At 42.1% G+C, this 27,922-nt stretch overlaps 2 protein-coding genes across 2 annotated transcripts in view; both read right to left on the reverse strand.

Annotated features, from left to right (window-relative positions):
* The window catches only part of LOC130200033 (ERC protein 2-like), a 139,190-nt gene extending 117,001 nt beyond the window's left edge, over window positions 1–22,189 (reverse strand). The window contains exons 1-7 of the mRNA XM_056423979.1: window positions 21,326–22,189; window positions 17,822–17,845; window positions 17,628–17,704; window positions 16,943–17,300; window positions 10,531–10,605; window positions 7,986–8,141; window positions 5,034–5,201 (exon numbers count right to left, since the gene is read on the reverse strand). Of these exons, the coding sequence (XP_056279954.1) occupies window positions 5,034–5,201; window positions 7,986–8,141; window positions 10,531–10,605; window positions 16,943–17,300; window positions 17,628–17,704; window positions 17,822–17,845; window positions 21,326–22,189 (1,722 nt within the window). The remainder of the gene's footprint in view (window positions 1–5,033; window positions 5,202–7,985; window positions 8,142–10,530; window positions 10,606–16,942; window positions 17,301–17,627; window positions 17,705–17,821; window positions 17,846–21,325) is intronic.
* Window positions 22,190–25,465: 3,276 nt separating this feature from the next.
* On the reverse strand, window positions 25,466–27,741 carry tlr9 (toll-like receptor 9). Its single transcript, XM_056422509.1, is given in 3 exon segments — window positions 25,466–26,340; window positions 26,450–27,735; window positions 27,738–27,741. Coding segments are annotated over 3 exon segments (1,497 nt in total). The 3' UTR covers window positions 25,466–26,133.
* Between the last annotated feature and the right edge of the window lie 181 nt (window positions 27,742–27,922).

The following is a 27,922-nucleotide window of genomic DNA, read 5'->3' on the forward strand; positions in this document are numbered from 1 at the left end:
GTTCTTCTGGCAGCACCCACTGCTGACACCGGTGATAAGAGAGAACACCAGACATGTGGGGTCACGTCTGAGAAAGGTAAACTGAAATACCACAGACTCTCTGTAAAAAGATATGTTGCCACATCGCAAAATGTACCATAAAGCCGTGCTGCTACTAACACCTCTGTTGGCATTCAGTGAGGAACAAAATATCAAACTGTATGTTCCTGTGTTATTTATGTGACTGATTCAGACTTTGACTTTAGGGCTGGAATCCCCGTGTTGCTCAGTGGCCACCAACAAAATGTTAGCCTTGAGTGATGAACACATAAATCAAAGCATAATGACCTTCAGGAAATGTAAATCCTAACTAATATCTGCCAAAGACATAAAATATAACACGATGTGTTGCTTTTCAAATTTATATAATAGCCCAGATTATGCCTCTCAGTGATTTAGAGTTACGACAAAGACAGCAATGACACAAAGGGAATACTAAGGGATTTGTGATAAGACAGTCTGTTTGTCTTTTCACACGAACGTCTGTAATACCATGAAGCTAGAGAGCCACAACAAACAGGATCTAGTTTTCTAACTGAAAGTGAGTAGCAGGGTTCAACACAGACAGCAGGAAAGAAGCTCAAACAACCGTCAAACTATTTGTTATCACAAAGTGGAGGAAAAAATGGGGACGCACTCACTGAAGGTGCTCCACAGCTCAACAGCCAATATCCTTATTGTGTCATTATTAGTATACTGCCATATATATGAGAACATAGTAGCTTTAAAATAATGTGCAAGCAAACACTCAAAATCCTTAACTAGTTCTTCCCAGTAACCGTGTTCCGCATTAATCATGTGTAATGAGTAAGCATGCCGTGACCACACAGAAGAAAACACCCACTACATGCCATCAATAAAATAATACAGTCATGCATACAGTGTGTTAGTCCATCCTTCAGTTACTGTTATGCGATGACTCGAGAACTAACATTGTGGGCAACTTACCTACAGCACACCCCCGAAACACCTCGTCACATAAATTGGGTTTTTCTCATTAGATTATTCTAAATATTTTGACCATTCAGAAAGGGTTGAATCATAGGGTTGCAAATTGTCTCAAACCATTTCAGAGAAGGTTCAGGAATGGAAGTGAAAACAAATGTTATTGTTATTCCCAAAAAATTGTCAGAAAAGCCTAAATGTGATTTGGTTAAAAAGATACAGTAGATCTGAGGGAATGTGCAGTGTTTCCACTCCAGTAATTAACCAATGAATGCTGTAGGCGTAGGGCAAGTCTTTTGTATGTTTTTAGGCGTTTTTCAAGCTTTGTTTGAGGAGATGCCCACTGTCTCAGATTTTGAAAAACTCATGGGTTAAATCATTGTCCTGTCATAACCATAACTATATGTATGAGGTCCAAATGACGTCGCCCATTGGTTTGTGAAAAGCGGCATTTTGTCATTTGTCATCATAAGAAAGCGGAGCTAAGTACAAGCTAACATTTTTAGGGAACCAAAATGTTCCAATTAACTTTAACGAACTAAAAACACACTGTGAAAAGGTTCGACAATGAATAGACAAGCTCCAGACTGGACAACACGATGGTAACGACGTGTCAGTAACAAGGTAACCACAACCTAAAGCATACTCTGCTTTATCGTCTATTTTACTCTTATAGGGACCATCATGCATCTCAAAACAGATTAGAGTCTATTCCATGTTAAGAAATCCAACTGGATGGGATGCAAGTGTCACTGAATAAATAGGCCGACACATACAATCTGATTTGGCCTCTTACAGTACAATGTTTGTGTTCTTCCAGAAATAAAACTAAACATAGTCGAAGGACCTGCAAGCCCCCTTACCACTGAGGTTATGGCCTGTTGCTTTGTCACTGGCTAGTTAAATATGAAGGAAGGTCTCTGATACCTGATCTGCTGGAGTACAATTACGGTCCTGCATTGTTGTGATCGGGGCCAGAGTGACACATACACGTACTGTATTAAAGGGTTAAGTTTCCAGAGATGTGGGCAGCCAACTCACAATGCTTACACACGCACACTATTTTCTACATTTTCCAGTTATCTGGAGCCGTATTCAATTGCTCATTTAGAAGCTGTCCTTAAGTTTGACTGACAAATAAATGCACTTCCATTTTCTCATTCCTTCGCTCACAGTGCCTGCTCTGTTCGCTGACTGGTACCTTCTTCGTCCCATCCTGATGTGAATTGCTTTCTAGAGACAAGTCTGTGAGATGAAGCTGCTCCTCAGGTCAAGGAGACAGAAGACACCAGTCTGTCTCTGGGGAAGTGAACTACTGTACCAATCACTGTCATTCACAATAAGACCTGCCTGGCACACACACAAACACACCGATGTATATGGGGAGGGGTATCATGCCCCAGTAGTCATGAGTGAAACTGGAAGGAAATCTGCTCTTTTGGAATTTTAAATGAGATGTAGGAAAGCTGAAAAAAACTGCTGAAGGGAGATGAAGTAATAAGTAGATGGAAGGAACGGGAGGAGATCCTAAGAGAATGGCTGTGTTTTCTAATCGAGGGACAGTCGGGCAGAAGAAGAGTGCAGGGCCACGGCCGGCCTCAAGCGCACTCAATATCTTTACTCATCCTCTGGTTTGCCCACTTAGTCCAGGAAACCCTAGATGTTCACTTCAATAGCAGGGAAAAAAGACTTGAGACATGACATCGTACATATTTTTGTGTGTATGTCTTTGCGTGGGTTGGTGGTTGTGTGCGTGTGTGTGTGTGTGTGTGTGTGTGTGTGCGTGTGTGTGTGGTGATTAAGATAGTTTCTGTTTACAGCCCGCTGCAGTAGCCTATAAACTGTGAGAGGAAGACAGGCTAGCTACACAGCACAGTGATATACCACAGTAACCACTGATCATTACAGTCAATATATATATATATATATATATATATATATATATATATTATACAGTATATACCTGCCTACTCAAGGGCATCATTTTCATTTCATCTTTGGCCAAAACATTTACTGGCTTAAGCAACTGCAATTATAGTCCTAACCAACAAGAACAAGTACACTCTAACGGTGCAATATACATGTGTTATAAATAAATGACTCTATAAAGGATGTTACCATATTTATATAGAAAGGTTATTAAAAAAAAGTACATTTCTGGGTGTGATATTAGGCACAAAATGCGCTGGAAATCTCATAAGATATGTGAGAGCAAAGTTGGCAAGGAGCTTTGTAGTTGTGGGAAAAACAAGGCACATCATAAATAAAGCATTGCACACTTTGTGTAGTTCACTTGTAATGACTGTGGACATGAACAAAAACACATTGCACTCATTATGCATACTACAAAAAGGAGCCATGAGGATAGCAAGTAATGTCGGATACCGCAAAAATACTAACACGCTGTATTCAAAGTCACACGCTTTGAAGTTCATGGTTCTGGTAAGATTTAAGACTGCACAAATGATGTGGGGGAAAAAGCAATTAATATTTTACTTCCTGGCAACAAAAACATAAAATATATGGAAGGCCATCTTCGCACTGTGAGAAAATAATTAGGATCCTGTAAGTCATAATTATGAGATTGTACTATCTCATAATTATGACTAAGCATCTCATAATTATGACTAGGCACCTCACTATTATGACTTAACATTTTATAATTATGAATAGGCAACTGATTATTAATGACTTAACATTTTATAATTATGACTAGGCATCTCATTATTATGACTGGATCCTAATTGTGCTCTCACAGTTGCGAAAATTGGCTTCCATATTAAGGGGGTTATAACTCAATTTAAAAAAAGAGTGTGTTCATATTACTAGGTAGAGCATGTGTTTATCAATGTGTGGAGTAAAGTTCTGGAACGGGTTACGACAATGGTCTGCTAAAACAAACAGCATTCGTCTCACTTGTGACCGAAGAGATGTAGAATTTGAGGAGTGAACCGTGGGTTGGAGAGCCCCTGTCTCCCATTCCCTCGTTTGTTTATGTAACACTTCTAATATTGCACAGCAGCAGAAGTAAAACGACATGCTTCAGCCCGAGGCTTTCCTGTGTGTTTCTGAGACATTTGTGACCTCTAAACAGCCGTAACCTGCTTTGATTTCCAACCAATTGAGAAAAAAATCCTTATAGCCTACACTCCTAAAAACACAAATACTAGTAAAAAAAATAGTAGCAAGATCATTTAAGTCAAGACAAGAAAGGTATCATGTTACTGTTTTTGCAACAATCCAGATAAGTGACCAGTTAATTCATGTACATATGTAAACTCATCATGTGCAAGAATTGTGCAAAGAAAGAAATCCCTCCTGGTCGAGCCATTAATGTATACCTATGACACACAAACATTTCTTTACATGACATTTCAGTCGGCACTCAAACAAAAACCTGTACACACACAAGAAACCACCCACTACAAACAACTATTCCTTCTAGTATGATGCTAGCTGCAAGGGGCCAAATTCCTTGCACATGTAAGGAAAATTAGGCCTAATTTTAGACCAAATTGCTTCCTGTAATGATGAGTGGGCCGTTCTCAACTGCCTAACACAAAGACATCTAAAGTTTTAAATTATCAGTTCCAAGTCTAGAATGATGGAGAAAAATGCTAAATGCTACCCACCCCACACACACACACCTCCATCACCCTATGTCCAACCCGCCTCCATCAGCTTCAACAGCAGTGATAAAATCATTAGAGCCACAGAGTTTAGAAACTTCAAAGATGAAGAGGAAAAAGCTGCCAACATTCTCCATCCAGCCTTTTGACCAACAGACACTCCCACATGTATCAGCTCACTGGTGGACGACAGGAGCCAACCACATAGAAATTGTATCCACCCACCATAATGATCAGAGAAACAGAAAAAGAAAGAAACCATGAAAAAATCCAGGATTGTGTACACCTGCAGAGGTTGTAATGACCTCTGTCATCGAAGTATCTGTGCATGTAAGTCTGTGCACATTGATCCTCATCACAGTAGATGTGCCAGAAGTTGGACCAACAGCTACTTTTCTGTGTGAGCGTAGGAGTACTGACCTCTGTCTGCAGTGTGTTGGCCCGTTGTTCCTTGGCGCTCAGCGACTCCTTTAGCACCTCGATGTGTTGCTTGCAGTCGGAGTTCTGATTGGTCAGTGTTTCTAGTTTGGTCTGAAGAGCCTGCATCTCGGACTCTTTCCTGTTCAGCTCCTGCTTCTGCTGCTCAATCTGATAATCACAAACAAGCACAGATTTGTTATGAAAACATTTTCGTCAACATTAAGTCACACTGAACAAAAACTTTCAAAGTGAGTTTTTTCCCCCCGAGCAAACACATGCAGGCCCACAAACCAAATACACACCAAGTGTGTGTTGCTGTTGTGTATCCCTGAAAGGGATAATATTCCCCACACTTTGTTCTCTATGAACAGGACTTTTAAAACACTTAAACATGCTGTTTAATATAGAAGTGGGCAATATGCACTAAATTGATAGCGTGATCGCAAAGTCGTTATTCAAAATCACAGTGAAAGATATTACAATGTAAATTGTTTTACTTTGCGAAAAGAGAAAAAAGAAAAGCTGAAATATTTCTCGTGTTGTGACACATTTATGTAAAATGAACTTTTTCCTTTGTAATTGAAAAACTATAATATCTTAATATATAATTGTGGTATGATACATTTGTAAGGCCCTGTTCTGTGTCTCCTCTCTGTCTCCTCTGTCTCCTTGATTGTTTCATTCCCTGCACCTGCCCTCAGCCACTCTCGTCTCGTTACTGTCTCATGTCGTACACCTGTTTCCGCCCCTATATATTGTGCCAGTCTTTCCCTGCTCTCGTGCTGGATTGTTGTCTTTTGTCTGTAATCCTGTCGTTCCTGTTGCTAGTGTGTATTCCCGATCCTGCCTGTTTCGACCCTGCTTCCCTGCCCTGACGCCCAATTCTCTGCCTGCCCCCTTTTGGACTTTTTGCTTTTTTTGTTGAACTTTTGCCTCATTAAAAAGAGTATTTTGTTATCCACACCGAGTCCTCTCCTGTTCCTCTGCACATGAGCTCTTGCCCCTCGCTACCCGTGGTACGACCTGTGACAACATTTACTTGTGTAAATTATATATTATAATATTGCATTATCACCCAGCCCTACATTATAAGTCCTCAGGGGTCAGAGGCCTACTGCTATAAGAATACACCAAGTCAAACAGCCAAAAGGTGAAAATGCATGCAGCCAGACAAGATAGACCTTAAAGAACAGAACAGAAAACCCAGAATAAAATCAAATGCATTAGTAGAGGGAGGTTTCTGTGCTAGCAAGTTGCAGAAGATTGTCATCTGTCAACTGGTGCCAAAAATGCAAAAAGCTGATTGGAAGAGAGATTTCTCTAATGTTGTGATCAGGGTTCAACTCATAACGAGGGAATTATGACTGGACAAGAGATTGGCCAATCATCCCTCTGATAAATGAAGAACAACGGGAGAAAAAAGGGAGACTGGGGACAGAATAAAAGAACACAGCAGCCAGAAGGTGACTCAGTGGGGGGAGACTGGTGAGAGGATAGTAAGACAGGGACAAAAGGAAGTAGGAAATAGTGTGGAAGGGACAAAAAAGGAGGCTAATGAGAGGGGTACTTCTGCTTGTTCTGTGATCCAGGGCTGTTGGTTGCTGAGGCGGAAGGAGGGAGCTGTTCTGATGGAAGACAGACATGTGGACAAGGTCTGCTCCTACAGAGACACAAAGACAAGAAGACAGCAAGCCACTAAACTACAGCTGGGAAACTGGCTGCATGCTCCTCCACACTGAACTGCTCAACCACTCCTCTGATGATTCAGAACGTTACACTTGATCAAGCCCTGTTGGAAAAGATAATCTGGATATAAATGTCATAACTTGGTCACGCTTGAACAAATGTTCATGTTCTCAGGAGCCACTTTCTGGTGTTTGAGTAAATCAAAGCCCACAGAGGAAACCAGAGAGGATAGGGATGCTGTCCTCTCTGGTTTCTCTTATCACAGTTTCACCTCAACACCAGTCGCCTCCACTGCTGAAAGACCAAGACCCTAAACACTTCAAGGATATAGAATGAATCTGTGTGACTGCGCATGGTGTTCCTCTGTCACATAGAAAGATGAGACAAGGAAGAGCGAGCCAGTGGCATTATTGTGATGTATATCATCCCAGGTCAAGACGGGTGAGGAGAGAGCTGTTTCCTCTGTCGCTGTAAGCTCATATTCATCTGTCAGGGCCCCATTCATGAAAACATCTCTTTTATGATTGCATCAAGAACTTCCACGACGCAATGACAAATGGGCCATACAAAGAGCACCATTAATAAACAAAAGAGACACATTTTCACATGGAGCTCTAGTCGTGAGCCTCAGCCATGATGGACACTCAGCGAGAAACTCTGTAAAACTTGAATCTGCATTTTTAAATATGGCTTTTGTAGATATATTCATGTGCCTATTCAAATGTGTGCAGGTCAGTCCGGGGCACTGCTGGGTCTCAATGAATAAACCATACAGGCTGGAATAGAGACATATTAGTCGGGCCTTTCTAAAGGTCTTCCTGCCAGCTGAAGGTGGTAAACAGACACGGTGCCCTGTAAGCCGATAGGGCCTGAGCTTGTTCACTCAGAACAGTGAGCTGTCACAGATAGGGGAGCAGTCCAATGCTTGGTCATCACACGGGTAAGGTAGGTAAGACACACACATAGTTCATGGGAAATAAGGAAGAAACAAGAAACCCCCCTCTGAATATAAAAAAACCGATAGATTTAAGTGTAGGAGTTCTTGGTATCGTGCAACACGGGGGGGCAAAAGCCTCTAAAAAGCAGCCAAAAGACACAATATCAAGATTTCACCACACTCATGCTTGCTTTTCCATGAGCATGCAATGGCGACATGCAACATGCACACGAGAGGTTCTCACGCACTCATAACTGATGTTTCAAGACACGCATCGCTCGAGTAATGCAGTTTGAAGTTATCTCAAGTGGCATGCAGAGACATTCTACCTTAGTCTTCATGAATTTAGAATGGCTCTTGTAGACCTCCACCTGCCTCAGTTCATCCTGCCTGTCGTCAGGGTTCAACAGGCCACTGGTCTTTAACATCTGGACCTCATCTTCCAAGTCTCTGATGTTCCTCTCCAGGGAAGACATCTTGGTGTCCTGCACCAGCAACAGTAGGCAGGCAAAGAGTCAGCCAAGACCTCGTCTCGCATAGCCAGACCTCTCTCCACAGCGCTGTGGCACAGCTAAAGAAAGGTCAGGCTCCACATGTAATCATTCTGGTATCAGAAGAAAAATGCTCTGGTTTGTTTATATTTCTTTAACCCAATCACAATCTTGGGCAGCGTTAAGCACACGATGCAGCAGCAGTGCCCTTGCTAAATAGATAGGACAGAAAACGGAAGGAGAAGCGCTAAAGGCCAGCTAAAATAGGGGCCTACACTATGTGTGTCAGACGAGCAAAGATTTGACTCTGGCTATTAAGCTCTTGACTTTAATAGGGGCTTACCTGTCTCAGATATCAATGTTCTATCCATCAACTTATCCCTCGAAGATGTCATCCAAAAAAGTACAAATACAGAAAGTGAGCAGGTTAACGACTAAACTAGGTAGAAGCGGTGCATATTTTCAGATGTCTCTCCAAAAAGACTTTCATAGTGCTGCACTTGCTTGTTCACATGAAGAGTTAAAGAAATAGCTGTGTAAATAATATTTTATGGTAGCTCAAGGGTTATGTTTAAACCCTGGCTCCAATGTTACACTCAGTTATTAAACAGTGATTCAGCACATTCACAGAAGAACATGGAGCGTCCTGTATCGAGATCATAACTACTTATTTCTGACTAAAATGTCCGTTAAAATGGGGGAAATGTCAAGGCAGGCAATTGTGTGCAGCCAAGATGTATCTATGAGGGAATGAAAGGGTCTGTCATGGACATGTCCTGAGGTTGTTTAGCTGCATGGGTTCAGACATACGTTAAACCTTGGAAGAGAAGAGACAGGTAATTGAATAAATGGAAGCATATTGTATGATGCCATCAGAATAAACCACAGGCAACATATACAGTAAGCATCTGACCTCTTTTACATCCTCTGACAACAGCCCTGCCTAGCACTATAGTGCTGCATACCATCCTAAACAAACACAAGTAGCCCAGGCCTTCACACAATACCAAAATGACTACACACAGAATATGCTTTTCAATCATTTACATTGCTTTATGTTGATTTCAGATTTTTAAACCTTGCTCTGTGTTTATTATCGGATAGCTATCTGTTCCTGTTTCAGAGCAGAGAAAGAAAGAAAAACATCTCCCGGCAGAAAAGAAACAACGCAAATCCAAAGAAAATACGAGTAATATCAAAAGCAAAATTCAGTACAATAAGATGTATGAAAGGCTGTGCTTCCAAAGCACTGAAACATTAACCACTGTACATGATGGCGCTGCATTCCAACCAAGGAAGATATTATGATTGGAAAAATACAAATACTGTATAGTTGTAGCCCATGTTGAGTTGACAGAAGGATTAAGAGGTGCATCACTGTACCTGCCAGATAACATCAGGATCAAAACAGAAAGGGGGGTTGGTGTTCTGTAATCACAAAACGGAAACATACACCACTTAGAACAAACTATAGAACACACAGACAAACACACACACACACACACACACACAGGCACAGCACAAAAAACACCGGATTGTGCACGAACGCCCAACTACATAAACAGAGGGCAGTTTCACATCCACACTGCAGGAACATATGTCATACTGTCATCAAATTCCCCAAAGGAAGACTGTTACTGTATCTTTCTCTGCCCCTTTCTTTCTCTCCCCCTTCATATGATTCATCCTTCTGGCAAAGTTTGTTTTGACTATGTAATTATTGCATTCAGATTATCTCATGCATTTGCAACAATGTGAGCATCCAAGCACATGTGCAGCCTGTTAATAGGCGGACTAATCACAAAGTATGTGTGAAAAATAACTGTGGTTTGGCTGTAAAGGAACCACTTTCAGAACAAGTGTTCGCTGAATGAACACTATATGTGTGTGTGCAGGGGGGGCTGTGCATGCATGTGGAGTCAACGGCATTTTTCACAGCACCAACGCCTTCAAAGGGCTAAGATGAGAGTGAAAGCTTCCATATGTGACATTTGAAACAAATTGAATAAGTGCTCAACTCTGCACGAGCCCGTAATGGCCTTTCCATAGGCATGGCCGTCCTACTATTGGCAACAATAAGACCAATGTTTTTAGATTCTTTGTGCATGTATGTTTGTGTCTACGTGTACAAGCCAAGCCCAAACCTCTACTTCTGTTCACATTTCAGCAGTGCACATCAATAAGTAACGGTTTGTTGGTATGAAGCTGATGTTAGACAACAGGCTGCAACTGAAACGCAAACTACACACAACACTTTATATCTTATCAACACCTAACGCTGCTTAAACTCGCTGATATCATACACACTCTTCCCTTAGCACAATGTTATGGAAAGTGTTGCGAAGATTGCCTTTGTTGAGTCCAGATCCACTTGAATTCCTACCTTCATATCAATGGCAGTCTGAAGAGCCCTGGTTTTGGCCGGTTCGGCCTGGAGCTGGTTCCTGCGATGGAGCTCCTGGGGAGGGACCCGGTAAAAATAAGCCTGGTGGCTCATCATCTTTACCACCTTCTCACACCTTCAGAGCCACTAAAAAAGACGATCAGTCTGACCAGTTTCAGTCTCTATTGCTCCTAAAAATGCTGGTATCCTCTACTATACATCCTTAACAATTCAGTTTTTTCAAAAAACATCCCATGATCTTTAAGCTGGACCCTGTTCGATGCTCTCCCGAGGACTTCTTTGCATCTTTAACAGCAGGTGTTATGTTCTCTGCTCATTTTCCCGTCGCTCTATCCGTTTGTTAGCAGGAAGGAGACGCTCTCGGCGATAGATCATGAGAATCTGTCTCTTTCACTCTTTCAGTCTTCATCTTTCATCTCTCATTTGTTAACTCTGTCTCTCTCGCAGATGTCTCTGGCAGGCTAAAGCTCTTGCTTAGCAACACTTTGTACCAGCACATGCGCAACACTTCTTCTATCAATAATTAATGGAAGTTCTGACCTACAACTATGCCCACACACAAACACAGACACACACTCAAGCAAATGGGCACACAGCAGGTGGACAAAATACTTGTTGAGTATTATGATAAGTCCGTTTTGGGATTCAAATACCCAACAAAAAAATAGAAAGCATTTTCAAATATCGCAGTATTTAAAACCTGCATTGACCATCTCATGATCGTCTATTTGTAAATTATCAGAAGGTGACTCATAAATATTAAAGAAAAATACAATATCACCATTTCAAAAGCCTCCAAAATGACCAAAGATCTAAAACAACACCTCTCTTAAAGAGTTACAGCTAACAATGGAGTGAACACTCTGTCACATTCATTGAATGTATTTAAACTCTAAATCTGTCCTTCTGTACACATTACATCTATTGCACCTGTCCATCCTGGAGAGGGATCCTCCTCTGTTGCTCTCCTGCAGGTTTCTTCCCTTTTTTTTCCCCTGAAGGGTTATTTGGGAGTTGTTCCTGGTCCGATGTGAGGTTTTGGGGCAGGGATGTCTATGTGTACAGATTGTAAAGCACTCCGAGACAAATTTGTAATTTGTGAAATTGGGCTATACAAATAAACTGAATTGAATTGAACATGCAAGCCACTTTAGGCAACTGCTTCAGTCACACGTGAATGTGCCAATGCAACATCTATCCATCGCAACACAACCGTCGTTGCTGCTGCTGAGCTTTAACCAGACGACTGTGGTCTCTGATGCTCGTCTCAAGGGGAAGATATCTGCTCCCACAGCAGCTATCACATATCTGTGCAGTTATGTGTGAGGTAAGAGTAAAGATACCAAACGTTAACTATCAACTGTGTCGTATCCTCATCTTAATTAACTCCTACGGTATCGGACTGACTGAGGTGGACATGTTTTAAGCTATATTTAACCAGGGAGGGATAGCAAAGACCAATGTTCTCTTTTTCATGAATGCTGTGTTCACGGCCACACAGCCACACATATTCACACCCAGAAGCCGCCCATCACAACCACTGTCTGATCTGCTGGCCACCAAGCGGCTCCACTGGAGCAGTTGGGGGTTAGGCGCAACTCAGTTGTGGTGATGAGGGAGTGGCCATTAATCAAAGGCACCTCAGTGCTGGCAAACGCTGCTCTTTCAATCCCCATCCAGATTTATCTTTATTGAACAACTGGCATGCGACTCACAGGCTCTTTAAAGCTTTAGGCTGCCACCTCCAGCTCCAAAGAGGATTAACAGCGAGATAATTTCATTTATTTGTACACTGCTATAGTGTATACTGTGTCACATTCAAACTAAATAAGTCATCATAGACATAGTTGCAAGGGACAGAATATAGGCTTCATAAGGAATAAATAAATACTTCTCCACACTCGTGGCTGGGAAAAAATACAGGGAGAGGCAACAGGTTGTCATGGGAACAGAGAGAGGCAAACCGGTTGCTCCTATTATTCCCAGTTTTCCCAGTGAGTTGAAATGAGAGAAGACAAGGGCCTTATCGCCTTGTCCATGTCAGTTGTGGATAAGGAGGGATTACTGCTGTCAGAGCATGCCTCCCACAGACTGGTATGCCCACTGCTGCCACGATTCTAATCTCCTGCTGACCATATGTGTATTAATGTGTCACTGTGAGAGTCCGTTCGTTTGTGAACATTTATTTATCTGTCCCCTGGAGAGAGAGTGTGGATTATCTCCTTATCATCACCGGTTCGAAGTACAATAAGGGAAATTAAGTCATGCAAGAGAGCACGTCATCCAAGACCGTCTTCTCTGCTCCACATGTGTCAGAGGACCAAGCATATGGAATGAATAGGATCAAACGTAACACTTTAGCAATAAGTGCCGGCATCCTGAATAAAGGATACGGTCAAAAGGTTCAATTCTAGCCTGAAGGCAATGGTGTCATATATGCCATGCGCAATCGAGAAAATGAACTGATTCTACATAGAAACACACACACACACACACACACACACACACATGTGTCCGCCTATCAGCTCAAAGGCTTGAAGGAGCAGTTTGTATAAGACATAGAAAAAACAAGAGGGAAAGCTTTACTGATAAAGAAGGAGGAGATGAGGAGAAAGTATGAGGGTGTAGTTTTGTGTGTGTTCTCCCTTATTAATTTGCAGTGTTCTTATTATGTTAGCTGCGATGCTGAAATAAGCCAAACAACAATGGAGCCTTAAAAAGTCCGACCCGGGACTGGCTTTTCACCGATTAACATAACTACAACAGATAGCATATTACCCCGGGGAGAAAGAAAGAGAAAGTGGGAAATATTGATGGACAGACAAAGGCAGAAAGACGGACGAGACCTAAGAGAGTTGATAGACTGGTGGGAAGTGAGAAAAAAGAAAAAGCAGATAAGAGATTACAAAAAAGACTCATTTTCTGACATGACCTTCAAATTCACTCAATAAGCTGCCACTAGCCAGTCTTAAACACTTTTATTTCTTTAGTTTCATTCGTGTATAAGAGAGGATGCGGGGGAAGACAGAGAGGGACTGCCAAAAAGTAAGTCATACTATAGAAAAAACATGGGAGCCATAAGTACTTTGCCCTTAAGTTCTCAACGCTAGAGCAATGCCACATAAGTGGTCCCGCTCCAACTCTGAATAGAGTGAGATCCCCCCACTGCCTGTGGAGATCTCCATACAGTGGGACCGAACTCCATCCCCCAAGGACCATGTGAAATCTGCAGTACGATAAGTATGAAAGTCAATATGCCATCTCCAAGTAAAAATCTCAGTTAGAGTGTGCATGTGTGTGCGCACGTCCTTGGCAGCAAGTCAGGGTTGTGCAGGAACAGACAAGTGGTGAGGCTGTTATTATTGGGTCCACCGGGACCTGGCGGCTGGGGAGAGACGATTAGGCCCAGATTTATGCCTCTCAGCGTGCTTGCGTGCTTGTGTGTGCGTGTGTGCACGTGTGTGTGTGCGTGTGTGCACGTGTGTGTGCGTGCACATAACTTAGGTCCACAGTTTAATTCTAATAGAATACTGCCACTTTGTGGACATTGCTGGTACTGCAAATATGTCTCAGTAAATATGTTTTTTGAGCACAGTTTGCATCATACAAATCTACAGGTTCACACATTTTTACACGCATCTCCTAAACAGCTTTACAAAAATTAAATACTATAAACACAGATTTAAGTTGATTTGGAAGCGGCAAAGAATTACCGACAACCCTGTGCCAACCCTCAGCCATGTTTGAAGGATAAATAAAAGCAGAGGTGAACTGAAAATGGAGGCATTTATTATCCCAGCCCAAGCTAAACAAGCTGGGTCATTTAAAGGAGAGTAATGGGCACGGTAATGAAAGGCAGTTGGGCTGGTTTCCTTTGGAGCTAATCAAAAGAGCCAAGAGAAGTGCCCCCTAATAGAGGCAATAGCTGCTCTACCATCATTGGCGTGCCTTCACTAACCATGACAAGTGCAAGTGTAGGGCTATATTATGTTTAAACAAAGGCAGGAGGCCTTCACCAGAATTAGGCTACTTCTTACAGTTAAACGAGTGCAGAGAAACCCTTCAAATTGATCTGAATTCAGTCCAACCTTTAACACTCAAATTCCATACCAACTAAATCCACACCAAACTTTCAGACAATTTGACTATTCTTCACCACAATATAAACTACATTTTGAAAATCTCCCAAATTGGAATGATTTCAACACATAAATGTTGTGAGTGTCTGACATTGTCTTTTCACGACAATCCAATGAGTAACAGCTCTGTTATAAGGAACTATTCTGATTCAATGCAATGATTTTAGGACCGGCATCATATTATTATTAACCTGTGATACAATTAAAATGTTTTATTCCACTTGTTAACCCTTTTTAAATCTCACCATATGTCAATTGACACAAATAAAATACAACTAGTAGCAATTCAAATAGCTCTACAGAATATGATGAAGATTGATACTAGCCTTATCTACAAATTAGTTTATTTCACTTTGAAAGCAGGCTAGTTTCCCTTAAAACTTTTTCTTAAATCAACTGCCACACTTAAGCAGTAATCAGTACAACTCTCTCTCACACACACATATATACAGTATGTTTATATACATATATACACACACATATACATATACACACATATATATACATATATTTGTATACATGTGTATACGTATATGTGTGTGTGTATATATGTATATATACACATATATATACATATACATATATATACGTATATACACATATACATATATATATCCATATATAAACATAAACATATATATATACATATATAAACATAGACATATATATATATGCATATATACATATACACACACATATACACACAGATTCCATCACACCATCTCAACCTCAGAGGAGAGGAGAGGCCAGAAAGAGACGAGGGGAAAAAAACGAAAGAAAAACAATCGCCTCTCTTTTCAATCAGGGCGGTCAGAGTGTTTTCCCTCATTAATCATACATTAATATTCAGACAAATACAGCTTGTTTTTTTACCTTAGAAAAACACTCCTTTCTCCCATCTCTCCCTCTCTCTCTCTCACCTCTTAGACCAACTCACTCCCTCCTCCTTCATTGCACCCACAGTATGTGTTAAGCTGTCAAGTATTACAAATAGCACAGCACACAGTGTGTGTGAATAGGTACTCACCTCTTATACACACAGCATGGTTAAAGCCCTTACGCACACGCACACACACATTGGGCGGAAACACCCATGCTCCCCTCTGAAAAAATCATAACAGTGACCAAACCCCCGGCTCGGGTGGATTTCCCATCAGCCACCGGCAGCCCGGCGTGGGAGTGTCCTTGCTAAGCCTACAGGCCCCAGATGTGCATGCATACTCACAAACACACATATGATACACGACCACACACACACGCAATCACTGGAACTGGGCACAGCAGACAAACAACATAGACGGAAAAAACAGAAGATAATTAGAACAAACGATAGCAGAGCCATGCACAAACATGCAACACACACAAATAGACACATGCACACACGCACACACGCACGCACACACACACACGCACACACACACACACACACACACAGAGACAGAGAGAGAGGTAGAGAAATTAAAGGCTAAGAAGATTTAGGATTTAAAAATAAACAAGGCAGGAATGAGGAACACAGAGCCGCGGCGAGCCCTCCTGGCAGAGGATACAGTACTCCAATCCAGTTTTTAAATTCTCATTCAAATAAAACATTTAATTGAGGAAGAGAACAAAAACAGGAACGTGTATGGTATAAGCATGCCATAACAGATTTTGTTTCTCTTGTATTTAACTTTTTGTATGGGCTACTATCATTTTTTCTCCTTATTGAATTATCTTTTAATCTTTTTAATGAGCTTAAAGCATTCCACATGCTGTAGAATAACTGCCAAATGCTATGCTCAACACAACAAAAGTAGCATAAAAGTAACTGCCATATGAGCATGTGCATATCAAGGAACACACAAACACACACACACAGAGGTATTGTAAAACTGCATGGCTGAACACAGAGCTCTCCGTGTGTTAATCTGGCCCATTGATAAGACCTGCTGAACTGCTTTCTACTCACCACTTTACATAACACACACACACACACAGAGAGCGAGACAGACACACACACACACACACAGACACAGAGACTTGTTTAGCCATCATGCACTTGACGGTGTGATGGTAGGTAATTTTCAGCATTCAAGTTATTTGTGTAAAAAATAGTAAAATGTGACAGATATTGTTCTGTATTGTCAACACAGGCAATAACATTGTGTTTTATGATTTGCAATAAAACAAATCTAATAACTCTTGACATACAACTCATATACATCGCCATTCACCTCCTGCAGCCCCCAAAAGTATGAGGTAGAATAACCCACCTCTCTCACATGCGTGTTCTCCAGCTGCACTTCGGCCTCCTGCGGCGCCATAGTTAGGATTCCTGTCCGCTGTCCTCGACCCCATTGTCCCTGACCTTGACCTTGTCCCTGGCCCTGAAGCATCTCCAGAAGCCTCTGGACGCTCTCGTCCCGGGCTCCCAGAGTCTGTTTCTGAGAATGGATTCTCATCTCCATCTCTTCCATGGTCTTCCTCAGCAGGAACAGCTCCTTGGCCTGTCGCTCGTGCTCCGACTGAAGCAGGAAGAAATTCTCCTCTGATGGATCCAGAGTAGGAGGCGAGGAGAAGCCGTCACACCCGAGCACCTGGCAGGGGCCGCAGGGTCGGAGAGAACTAGAGCTGGGTGCTACCACCGGACCCTGGCTAGGAGTGTAGAAGGCCTGATCTGAGCTGTTTCTCGGCCCAGGCTGAAAGGTGTTGGCAGGGCTGATTCTCTGTGCATCTACTGCAGTGTTACAGCCATAACCAGGGCTGTGAATGATGACGTCAGCTTCCTGTTGCCTGGGATTGTAGGTCTTGGATGGGCTGGCTCTCGGGCTATTCTTCGGCTCAGGTCCTTGCAGGTTGCTGGAGCTTTGTCTGGGGCTGGGGCCAGGGCTGAGCCCCCCTCTGTGGTCCTGGTCTGTATGGAGTTCTCGATAGGAGCCAGAGTGCCCTTGCTGTCGCTGTTGCTGCAAGCGACTGTTCATCTCCCTGTGAGCCCTCAGCTCCTCCTGAAGCTCCTGAACTGTCAATGGAAGCTGCTACAAAGAAAAAAAGATCAAGTTCCCATTCATTCAATTAGTACACAAATGCATTTAAAATCCATACATGATGACACATTCATATACAAAATATACATTGGGATACATAAAACAGACCTTGGTTCTCCTTATATCCCCAGGCTGCAGTAGGGAGATGTAACATAAGAAAGACATGCACATGCATAAAGCCAAAATAAAAAGAAGATTAAATATATAAACCCTAAATATCAAATCATTATGTAGATTACTTCAACATGTTGGGTGATTGTTCCATAATTTTGCCACTAGAGGGGGTCATTTCTCTTAAAAACACAGAGAGAATGCATAGACTCCAGAATGGAGGTAAAATGACTTGGGTTTGTTCAGAGGAGGAGAATATCAAAGGGTGAAAAGACAGGATGAAGAGGGATGTTTGTGATGTGTAAAAACAAAGTTTTTCTCAAATTTTCTCAAAGAGAATTAGAGCAACAGTTACCGGACCAATTGCAATGAGGCTTATGGAGCCCAATAATACCACTCACTAATCAATTGATAAATAAACTAACAAATATATAATTAATCAAGAATGCAATTAGGACATTTGCAAGTGGGAAAACTGATGAAACAGAATAATCCAAAAGTGCAGCCCTATTAAATAAATAATTACCTGTCACGCAGCATGGTGTGACATATAAAACCTTGTTAGATCGATGTCGTTAATTACTTTTATTCTTTAAACAATGTCTGCACACCATTTGAAACGATGTGCTGAAGAGGCACCGATGTAATTACTGATTTATGTGTCAACACATGTATCACTTGGACCATTAATTACTAAGTGACACAAATGGGCTCCAACAGAGTGATGCTGGGGACATTACATTTCTCAGTATTCCTGCTTTTGCCGCATGTTGCAGTGCAAACTTTTACAATATCCAACATGTACAGCTTGCAGCTCGTCTGACTGGCAAAAATAATGAATTCTGAGCTTCAAACCAAGGACACAGAGCATCCTTGATAGTTGACTGAGCAGGGTAAGAAAAGTCGGCAAAGAAACCAGACACAGGGAAACAGAAACACGCACAAAGACAGCCTCTTCTTCAACAGTATGTCTATATAAGATATATTGGCACAACTCTAATGGAAGTTAAATTACGAATCTTTTCATCTGTGCGAAGATATTACTAATTTTTCCTTAATGCTTCTTACTCCTCTGCTCGAGTCCAGAAGGTGAGAAGCGCCAAGGACACTGAGTTGAGACGTAGGAGGGAGGCGAGGGTGAACATGGATAATCAATGCAACAACACAGCAGTGAATATCAAGTCAGAGTGGGTGGACAATCCTCCACACAAACACACACAGCCAAGACTGTAGACACAAACACATATGTACAAGCATGCACATACACACACACACACACACAGACACAGACACACACGCACGCACACACGCCAAACAAACAGATGGTTCAGGGACATCTCTGGTCATTGCAGCTGAGAGAAAAGGTTACATTCCTTATGCTAATTACAAAGTTTTCTTGTCAGACTGAAATCTTCCCAGTGAGTCTCAAGGGCCAAAACATAGGGGAAAAGGAGCAGAAGTGATCATCTGAAAGGAGAAAAGGCAGATAGAGGTGATAAGGGAGAGCAAAGTGACAGAAGATAACAGTTTGAATAGCATCTTCTGCATGAGATAGAGCTTTTGCTTTTTTAAACTGAACAATAAAATGAAATAAGCTGGGCTTAAATTTGAGTTTATGTGTTTGGAAACATTCTGAGAACGTTAAGGTTTAAGATGAGGCACAATGGGTTTCTCACAATTTAATGAGTGATTATTGCTGCCAACAAAGTCCTGATCATTATCAGCTGGAGCTGGACTATCCCTAGATGTGTGTGTTTGCAGGACAGGAGGAGGTAAGAGAGTAAATATTATAATGTTATAATAATTACGTTGTGTAGATATAAGAGCTATGGAAACTGGCTTACTTGGTTTGAGTAACAACACAGCTAAATGTTTAAATGGATTATCTGTTGCCAGTTTTGATACAATTAATACAGTGAACTAATTCAGACTTTCGCAGCCTACAATGTGTTCTCTACACCTTCACGTTCATTCTTGTATGTGTCCATAAGGTTTGTGTGATCAGAAATCTACAGATTCTGTCCTGTGAGTCTTTTAAGTGGATGAACAAAGGGTGAAGGTAAAAAGACACGATAGGCAAGCGAGTTAGTGTGGGAGAGACCAATGAGCCGACACATGGGGGGGAAAAGTAAAGCACTCGTTGAATGGGCACTTCGCCTGGAGGAGCAGAGCTGAGACCAACACATCCATCTAGCACAGCCAGGGCCAAGTGACCGCAGACACACAGAGACTGGAACATTGACCGTCTTGCTCTATTTAATGCTCCAGTGGCAAAGACATGCAATGTCCATAAAGCCTGAACTCGAAACTGAACTAAGCGTCTTTGTGAACCTAGAAAAGCGCTATAGAAGTCTAAATTATTATTATTATTATGAACTGAAGTCCCTCTGGCATTTTGTGGGTGGTAAAAGAAGTGTGTGTAGTTTGTTGTGTACCTGTTTGTTCTCTTCCAGAAGATGCAAATGCATATCTTCGTGTACTTTTAGCGTACAATTCTGCTTGTTCAGGAAACATTTTGAGAAAGATGTATAAATTGAAACTCTTTAAAGCTGCATAACAATTACTTTTGAAATTACTAGTGAAAACAGATATTCTGTTTTCATTTTCAAACTTTCCGTTATTATTATGTTAAAATCACAGGAAGTGTGTGGGCGTCAGAGTCTTCCCACTGTATGACAATGTGAGATGGAAAACAAGCTATAAATACAAAAGCAGTGGTAGCTCCTTGGTTACAAGAGGGAGGAGTCAGATGAAAGATGTTAAATGTTTGTATAATTGCATGAGATGAAGACCAAGAGTGATCAATAAGCGACTCAACAATACACACGCAAGAGGATGAAATATATATCAAGAGAAACAAGCATATCTTTCCAGACATAAGAGGACGTGAAATACCACAAAAACAAAGAGACACAGAAGGTCGGTGCGATAGAAAAGAGAAGCAAGAAAGATAAACAAAGAACTGATGTACAGTAGCTATGCGGTGAGGCAGACAGGTGGGTAATGCCTCAGACTAAGTGGGACAGGCTCCAGGGAGAGGTGGCAAAGGACAGACTGGTCACCATCCCTTCAGGAGAAGCTGTGAGCTTTTTAAAAATCTGACTAAGCCTGATGAATCGCTGCCACTAGTGCACGTTCCCTTGGAAACACAGACAGCACTGAGCCTGGCGAGCATCTTGACAAATGAACTACGCAGAAGCATTTATAAGCAACCTTGAAGACAGGGGGGAAAAGGTATGATGTGAGCGGTAACAACTACATTGTCTGAATGTAATGTGAGGAGACACATTTTTTGTTTTTTTGCTTCAAAATGAGATTCCCACCATTTGAAAAATGTGATCTTTTTTGCAAATGTTAAAATGTCTGACTGTTGAATAAAAAAATTGAGCATTTGATTCACTAAAAAGTTGTACGGATGAAATTGCTTTTGTTTTGCGCACAGCTATTTTAGAATGTTCTCTTTGTTTTGTTAAACAAATGTTAATTTGTAATTTTTCTCACCTGTGAATCGTCTTTCTTAGTCCTGTACTGGTCCTTCAAAACCGAGGTCCTCACCCCCTCCTCCCGCCTAACCCCCTTATCTCTTTTCACATCTGGGCTCCAGAAGTTGACATTGTTCATGCTGGGGCCCGTCCTCCCATCCTTCTCTCCATCCAGTTCTCTCCTCAGGTTGTCATTCTCCCTCTGCAGCTCCCTCAGCTGAGACTGGAGATCAAACGAGGAAGCTTCTCCCCGTCCAGCCAAATCCGGTGCCTGTGGATGTCTCCCGGACTGGCGCCGCAGACTGGAAGCCCTTGCAGGATGCAAGGTTTGGTCTCCATAGGGGTCTGAAGGGTGATGTAGGCCAGAGGAGGTGATGTTTGGAGTGCTGCCCATGGCTGTTGTTCGGTTAGCGTAGGAGGAGCGGCTGGTGCTCCTGCCCAGCGTCATGGTGCCTTTGGGATACCCGCCAGAGGAATCCAAGGAATCTCGCTCAGACGGGTACATGGTGCCTGAAGTTGCATAGGCAGCACTCAAAGACTGGATGTTCTCCATAGACAGGGTTTTACCCCCTGGAGCTGTCGCTGAACCGCGGATTGCTCCTTTGTCTGCTGCTGTGCCAGGTTTGAGCTTTGAATCCGGCCTTGTCACCGACACTTGACATCCAGCCAATTTAGGCGCTGGAGTAGGCCCACTCCCTGACACGGAGCCGGGTTCTAGCCCCGAGCGGGAGCCTGGTGCTGAACTTACAGCCGGTTTGCCTTTCCCCTGTTTGGGGGATCTGGAAAAGCGTGAATGAGATGTGCTGCCATCCGTGGACCCGCTACTCTTTGGGACAGCCAACAGCTTGTTGTGCGCGGGCTTGGCTCTAATGTTTAAAGGCATTTTCTAATAGGGCAAAAATAATGTACCTTTGGGAAGAGACTGTTCAAGTTGGGAATATTTTCATATCGATATATAAGGTTTAGAATAAAGTCCACCTCTCAGCCTCTAAGTTTCACCTGTCCATTCTTGATCATTTAGGGCTTGAGGCTGAGTCTTATTTAGTCCTATTAAAAGAAAATGGCAGTGACTGTTGGCTAGAGGGCTCTTAGACAAACAGGCCAGAGGTCTTGTGGTTGCAGCTACAGTGCAGGACATCCTGGATTCTAAACAGGTAAAAGAATGACAAATATTGAGAGAAAGCTACCACCATTCACATACAAAATGATATCACAAGCAGCGTCACAACATGGTTCATATAGGGCTGGAATCATTTTATTCTACGATTGCCAATATATGGTTCAATCTGATACCAAAACAACGCTTTAGTTACTTTTCTTTAAACAAACATAAAGACGTCTTTCTCTAAAACCCTTTTCTCAATAACAAATGAGAAAAAAATCTATATTTGAAAATGAATGGCAGAATGTTGACATAAATCAGGTACTATCTTATCAATAATAAGAGTAAGGAACCAAGCCAAGAAATCTGATAACGATGCCAATTTTGTGTTCGCTTCACAACTCTACATGGTTCCATGAACAAAATAATTAAGAACTTTTTCCCTCTTTCTCCACACAGGTTTGGCCAATATCTAGCTGAAAGACATCAGGTCTTGATTCAATAAAAATGTCTGCTTCAGCTAATCAGGTGTGGCCAGAGCTTGTGACTGTGGGTCCACAGTAGCAGTGTTGTGGACAAATTTACTATTAGAGTACTATGGCTCCTGTAATCCTTTCTGATGTGAGTGATAGGCAGACAGAACAACAATGTATGTTTAATCACTATATATTACTGGTGAAGCATACTATGGTTTATCACTCATTATGTACAAAACACCTTGCACAGCCAGTCAAAACAGTAGATGGTGAACGGAATGAAAACAGAGCGAGGGACCAGCTTGTCCATTTCAGCACCAAGGACAGCACGTCATCCTTCATCATGAAGCACGTCATCCTTCATCATGAAGCACATGGATTGTAATGTCTGCTCAGGTCTGAGGGAACTGAGCTATGGCCAATGCCAACTGGAGAGAGAGGGAATTGGAAGACCAGCATTATCTGCCATCCCTCACAAATACTTGCAAAGCTCATTGTATATACCTACCATAGAATACCTTAGGGTTCGTCAAAAAAAGGACAAAAGAAAGCTATACATTAATACAACAGGTAGAAAATATTCCCAGGAAATCAAAATAAGCACAAAGCAGTCCATGAAGGACCAAATATTGGGGACTGTCCGCAAAGCAGAGGCAAATCCAAATCATAATCCCTCCTCTAATCCAAGAGGATTGGGTGCTTTGAGTCACGATGCAACCAAGAGATTGGTTAAATCTACTTGCCAGTCATAACATAGCTGTCAATCCCTTATCCATCAATGTTTGAGACAATTAATGTAGCCTTATGTGCAGCAATGGAACCATCAAGTCTGCTTATAATTAATACAAATAAAAGAAATAATGAGGATTAAAATACAATCACAAATATGAACCGGTAAACCATTTGAAACAAAGTACGCTACAAACATGGTGGCTTATTGAAGCTTTGCTAATATAAATAATTTGCATTAAGATGGAGGTCTTGGTCAGTCACTTGGCGCGTTCCCTTCGAGCGCGCCAAGTTTACGCAGCTGTATAACTCCTCGTCAACCCATACTGGCAAAAGACAAATATGACTCATTCAAATACAAAAAAATAATGCCAAAAGTGGTGAAACAAAGTGTCTCACTCCGCATCAAGCCTCTGCAGTTACTTGTGAGTTGGCAGCCAGCTGTTGCCGCGGAGAGAAAACTCGAGTCGACACTCAAACTGCAGTAGCGTAACTCGTTCATTTACATTTTGATGTTTGCCGCCCTCATCTCAAAGCGGCCAGCCAACCTAAGGGACAAACTATGAAGGATTCTGCATTATCACGAGTGGCACAAGTGGCACGGGCGTTGTGCATGCGACAGCCTGGACATGATGCACACAAAACTCTACTACCACCGCGGCATGAAGGATTAGTTTATGGCTCATATGCACACGGCTACATGACTTCGAGCTAGTAGCCTACCTTACATAATAATTAATCTGCTATAGCCTACAAATTGAATGCGGTTTCTTTTTTTCTTCTTTTTTATAATGTTGTCAAATGATGCCACACAGTCCAGGTGTGCACGCAACGTGTGCGCTAGCTTACCAGGCCGACAACTCTCCATCACCATGGAGTCCCAACCGTACCGTGTCCGACCTCGGCGCAGGCTCCATGATTTCATCGGCTCAGCTGTCTCATGACCTGTCCTGCCATCGGGTCCGCGTGGGCGCGCACTGCCAAGCTGGCGCGTGCGTGACCGTGCGTGGTGGTGGGACGGCACGAACAGCATCAATGGGAGGGTTTCTGTTTGCTCATAGGCTGCGCCTACATGAGCGTCAGTTGGGCATGGCACTTGGAGATCTAATCTCCACGAGGCAACATTTGAAATTTGAAATAATATAGTGTGACAAGTAAATTCAATAAAATAATAGTTTGTAGGCTATTGAGAATTACACAGACCAGGCCACACATCCCCGACCCTTACAGGCACCAGTAGACCAATTTAAAGCCATAAGGCAAGTTTAATAACTGCTATGAGAAGCTGATACATCGGAAATGACATGAAATCACAGCATAATTGGATTCAGTCCCAGGCTGTAATGTTCTGTAAACTGTGCACCTAGAGTAACTTTGATTGCTCTTTGAGAAAGTTAGCAGACCGCAGCTGTTCATTCACTTCCTATAACTCACCCAGGAAATGGGCAATAATAACTTGGTCAGTTTCACTCTCAGAAATGTGATGGTGGTTTGTCAGATGGAATTCCCAGTAAAAAAAAATTTGAACTGAGATCTCAGCATGTAGTTAGTAAATAGATGGCCGTGCTTTCAATCTTTATAATGGATTTTTTTATTTTGATCAGGAACTTCCTTTCCCTGAAAAGTGGTGTAGCCAGATGTGTCCACATTTAAATGTTGTGAGAAATGACAAGCGAGTTGTCTTACTTTAAATGGGTGAAGCAAAATATGCAGCTGTAGGTAATCTGTGATCATTTTTGTTTCCTCCTAAATATCAAACAAAAGAGAAGTGGCATGTGGAGATTGTGGGTGGGGGTATTTTTCTAACAATAACATTACTTCTTTGTAATACTTGAAATAGAAGTACACTAGGGAAATCAAGTCAAGTTTATTTGTATATTCCAAAATGAAATACAATGTACAGTGTCTTGTTTTGCAGCCAACAATAGCAACATGTATAGTCAGAGCTCTCTGAAGACAATAAAGAATCAACATCTTATGTTGTAATGTAAAACAGAACATAAAAAGTAAAATATTTACAGCACTTGGAAGAGTGGTTACGTTTTAAAAAGGTACTCGATACGGAATTCAGAGCTACTGCCTCCACATGGTGAAGCTCAGCCGGCAGGTAGCAGCTAACAGGGCTAACAGCCGCTAACGGTGCTAACTGCTTGTCGGCCATCAGCCAGACACTGGAGCACAACAGAGATGCAAATGTGTTCAAATGCCCTGCGGCCGCCCGGCTATGTAAATAAAGCACAGATAACAACACACAAAGAGAGCGACTTCATTCTCTGCACAAGTAGCCACAATTCCACTTTATCATTACATTACAAAGATGTCTGCACTTTATTAATGCTCTGAATCCCATATACCAGACCTTTAATCGAAAGATTACATATAGTTACATATTAAAAACATCAACCTGGTATCATTACGTATGCAACACAGTTAAAAAGGGTAACAATTATGCAATGGAGAGATTCATCACAACGAGGGTTTTTTTCACTAAAGTGCCCTCAATTAGCAGTTGAAAGGAAGTCATATAAAACTTTCACTCATATTGTTGTCATAGGATTTGAGGTTATCTGAGGACAACGCCATCCGCATTCGGTTCCAGAAAAGGGGTTGAGACCTTGGGTTTCTCGGCCAGGACAACACTGACTTTTTGCACAACAGTTTTCTCAGCTGAAGGTACTTCAGTTTGGGAAACGTCTCATCCAACAGGACCAGCGTGGCTACATCCACCTTATTTGGAGGAAATCAGAGATCATTGAGTGTGTAATGCAATAACTCAGACAGGATACATTTCACACCCACAAGATGCATATGGAAATATAAAATACATTTTACTAACCTTCTCGTCCAGAAGACGCTGCTGGACCATGAAGAAAGCCTGGCGGATCACACCATTCACTGTTTCACCACCAGTGACACCACTGGACAGCACAAACACTGTCTTCACACTGCAGTGGACAGCATTATGTAGATTTTCAATGCATGAAAGCCCAGGAATCCAGTCCCTCTCCTCCAGACAGAGCCCAAACCTCCTGTGACCTGTGTTCTCCAGATTGACAGTTAACTCATTGTAGACCCAATCCCTCACAGCCCCGTTCTGGGTGTCAAACACCACAAAGGCGTCGTAGTGATAATGTGAATCACTACCAGCGAGCTGAGAGTAACCTTTATGTCCCGCCCAGAGTACTTGTAAGCAATACCACAGATCCCAGCCATAGAGATGCTTCAGTAGGGGCAGCACAGTGAACGCCACAGCAATGGAGGAACAGAAAAAGAAGGCTAAGCGACCATATAGGTCCTGGCAGGAATTCTGGTCCATAGTGAGTACACTCTTGCCCTGCTGGGACTCTGGGTATTCACAGAGTACATATGTGGTGAGATGTGGAATCTGTACCAGAGTCGTACGCAAGAAGTCTGCAAACCAAGACGTATTACAGTCACATTTAAAGGGGTTGGCATGCAGGGTGAGTTTCTGGAGGGCACTACCATTTTGAAAGGGGGCAGTGAGAAACTGGTGGCTCAACACTTTGATCTGATTGTGGCTGAGATACAAGTAGTGCAAGGATTTTGCCATACTGAAGAAATACTCAGGAATATCACTGAGGTCATTGTGACTGAGGTCTAAGAGAGAAAAGTTTGCTCCAAATTCTATGACTTTATGAGGCAAATACATCAGGGAGTTTTTACTAAGATTCAAGTGACATAAATTGGTGAGTGCCGAGATGTTTTGCCAAGGGAAATATTCCAGAGAATTACCGCTGATGCTAAGGGTCTCTATGCTTCCTGGGAGGTTACACAGCACTTCTGGAGAGACTGACCTCAGATCATTGCGAGAGATGTCCAGGTAGGTGAGGTGTGTAAGGTTTTGAAAGAAATGATTGTATATGTCATTTTCAGGACCCCACATAATGTTAAGTTGATTTCCATAGAAGTAGAGATACTTCAACGAGCTGCAAATCAGCCTCCGATCTATTCGCATCCCAATGCCATTGTTTGCCAGACTTAAAACTTCCAAGTTTGTCAAATGTTTCAGGAACCCAAAACGATGACCCATGCCCCTCATTTTGAAGTGAAATTCATTGTTACTAACGTCTAATACCTTCAGCGTGGTTTTAAGGTCACTGAAATCATCTTCATAGTAAAAATCAAGTCTATTGTATGACAAGATGAGAACAACTAATTTGTTCATGCTTTTAAATTGCCCACTCTTTAATGCCTGGCTCATGTAATTGAAGGAAAGGTCTAAACAAACGGCGTTTTCCATCCCAACAAACACCTTGCTGTTAAGAGACATAATGTCATTTTGAGACAG

The sequence above is a fragment of the Pseudoliparis swirei genome, chromosome 9 (genome assembly GCF_029220125.1).
Source record: "Pseudoliparis swirei isolate HS2019 ecotype Mariana Trench chromosome 9, NWPU_hadal_v1, whole genome shotgun sequence".
NCBI lineage: Eukaryota > Metazoa > Chordata > Actinopteri > Perciformes > Liparidae > Pseudoliparis > Pseudoliparis swirei.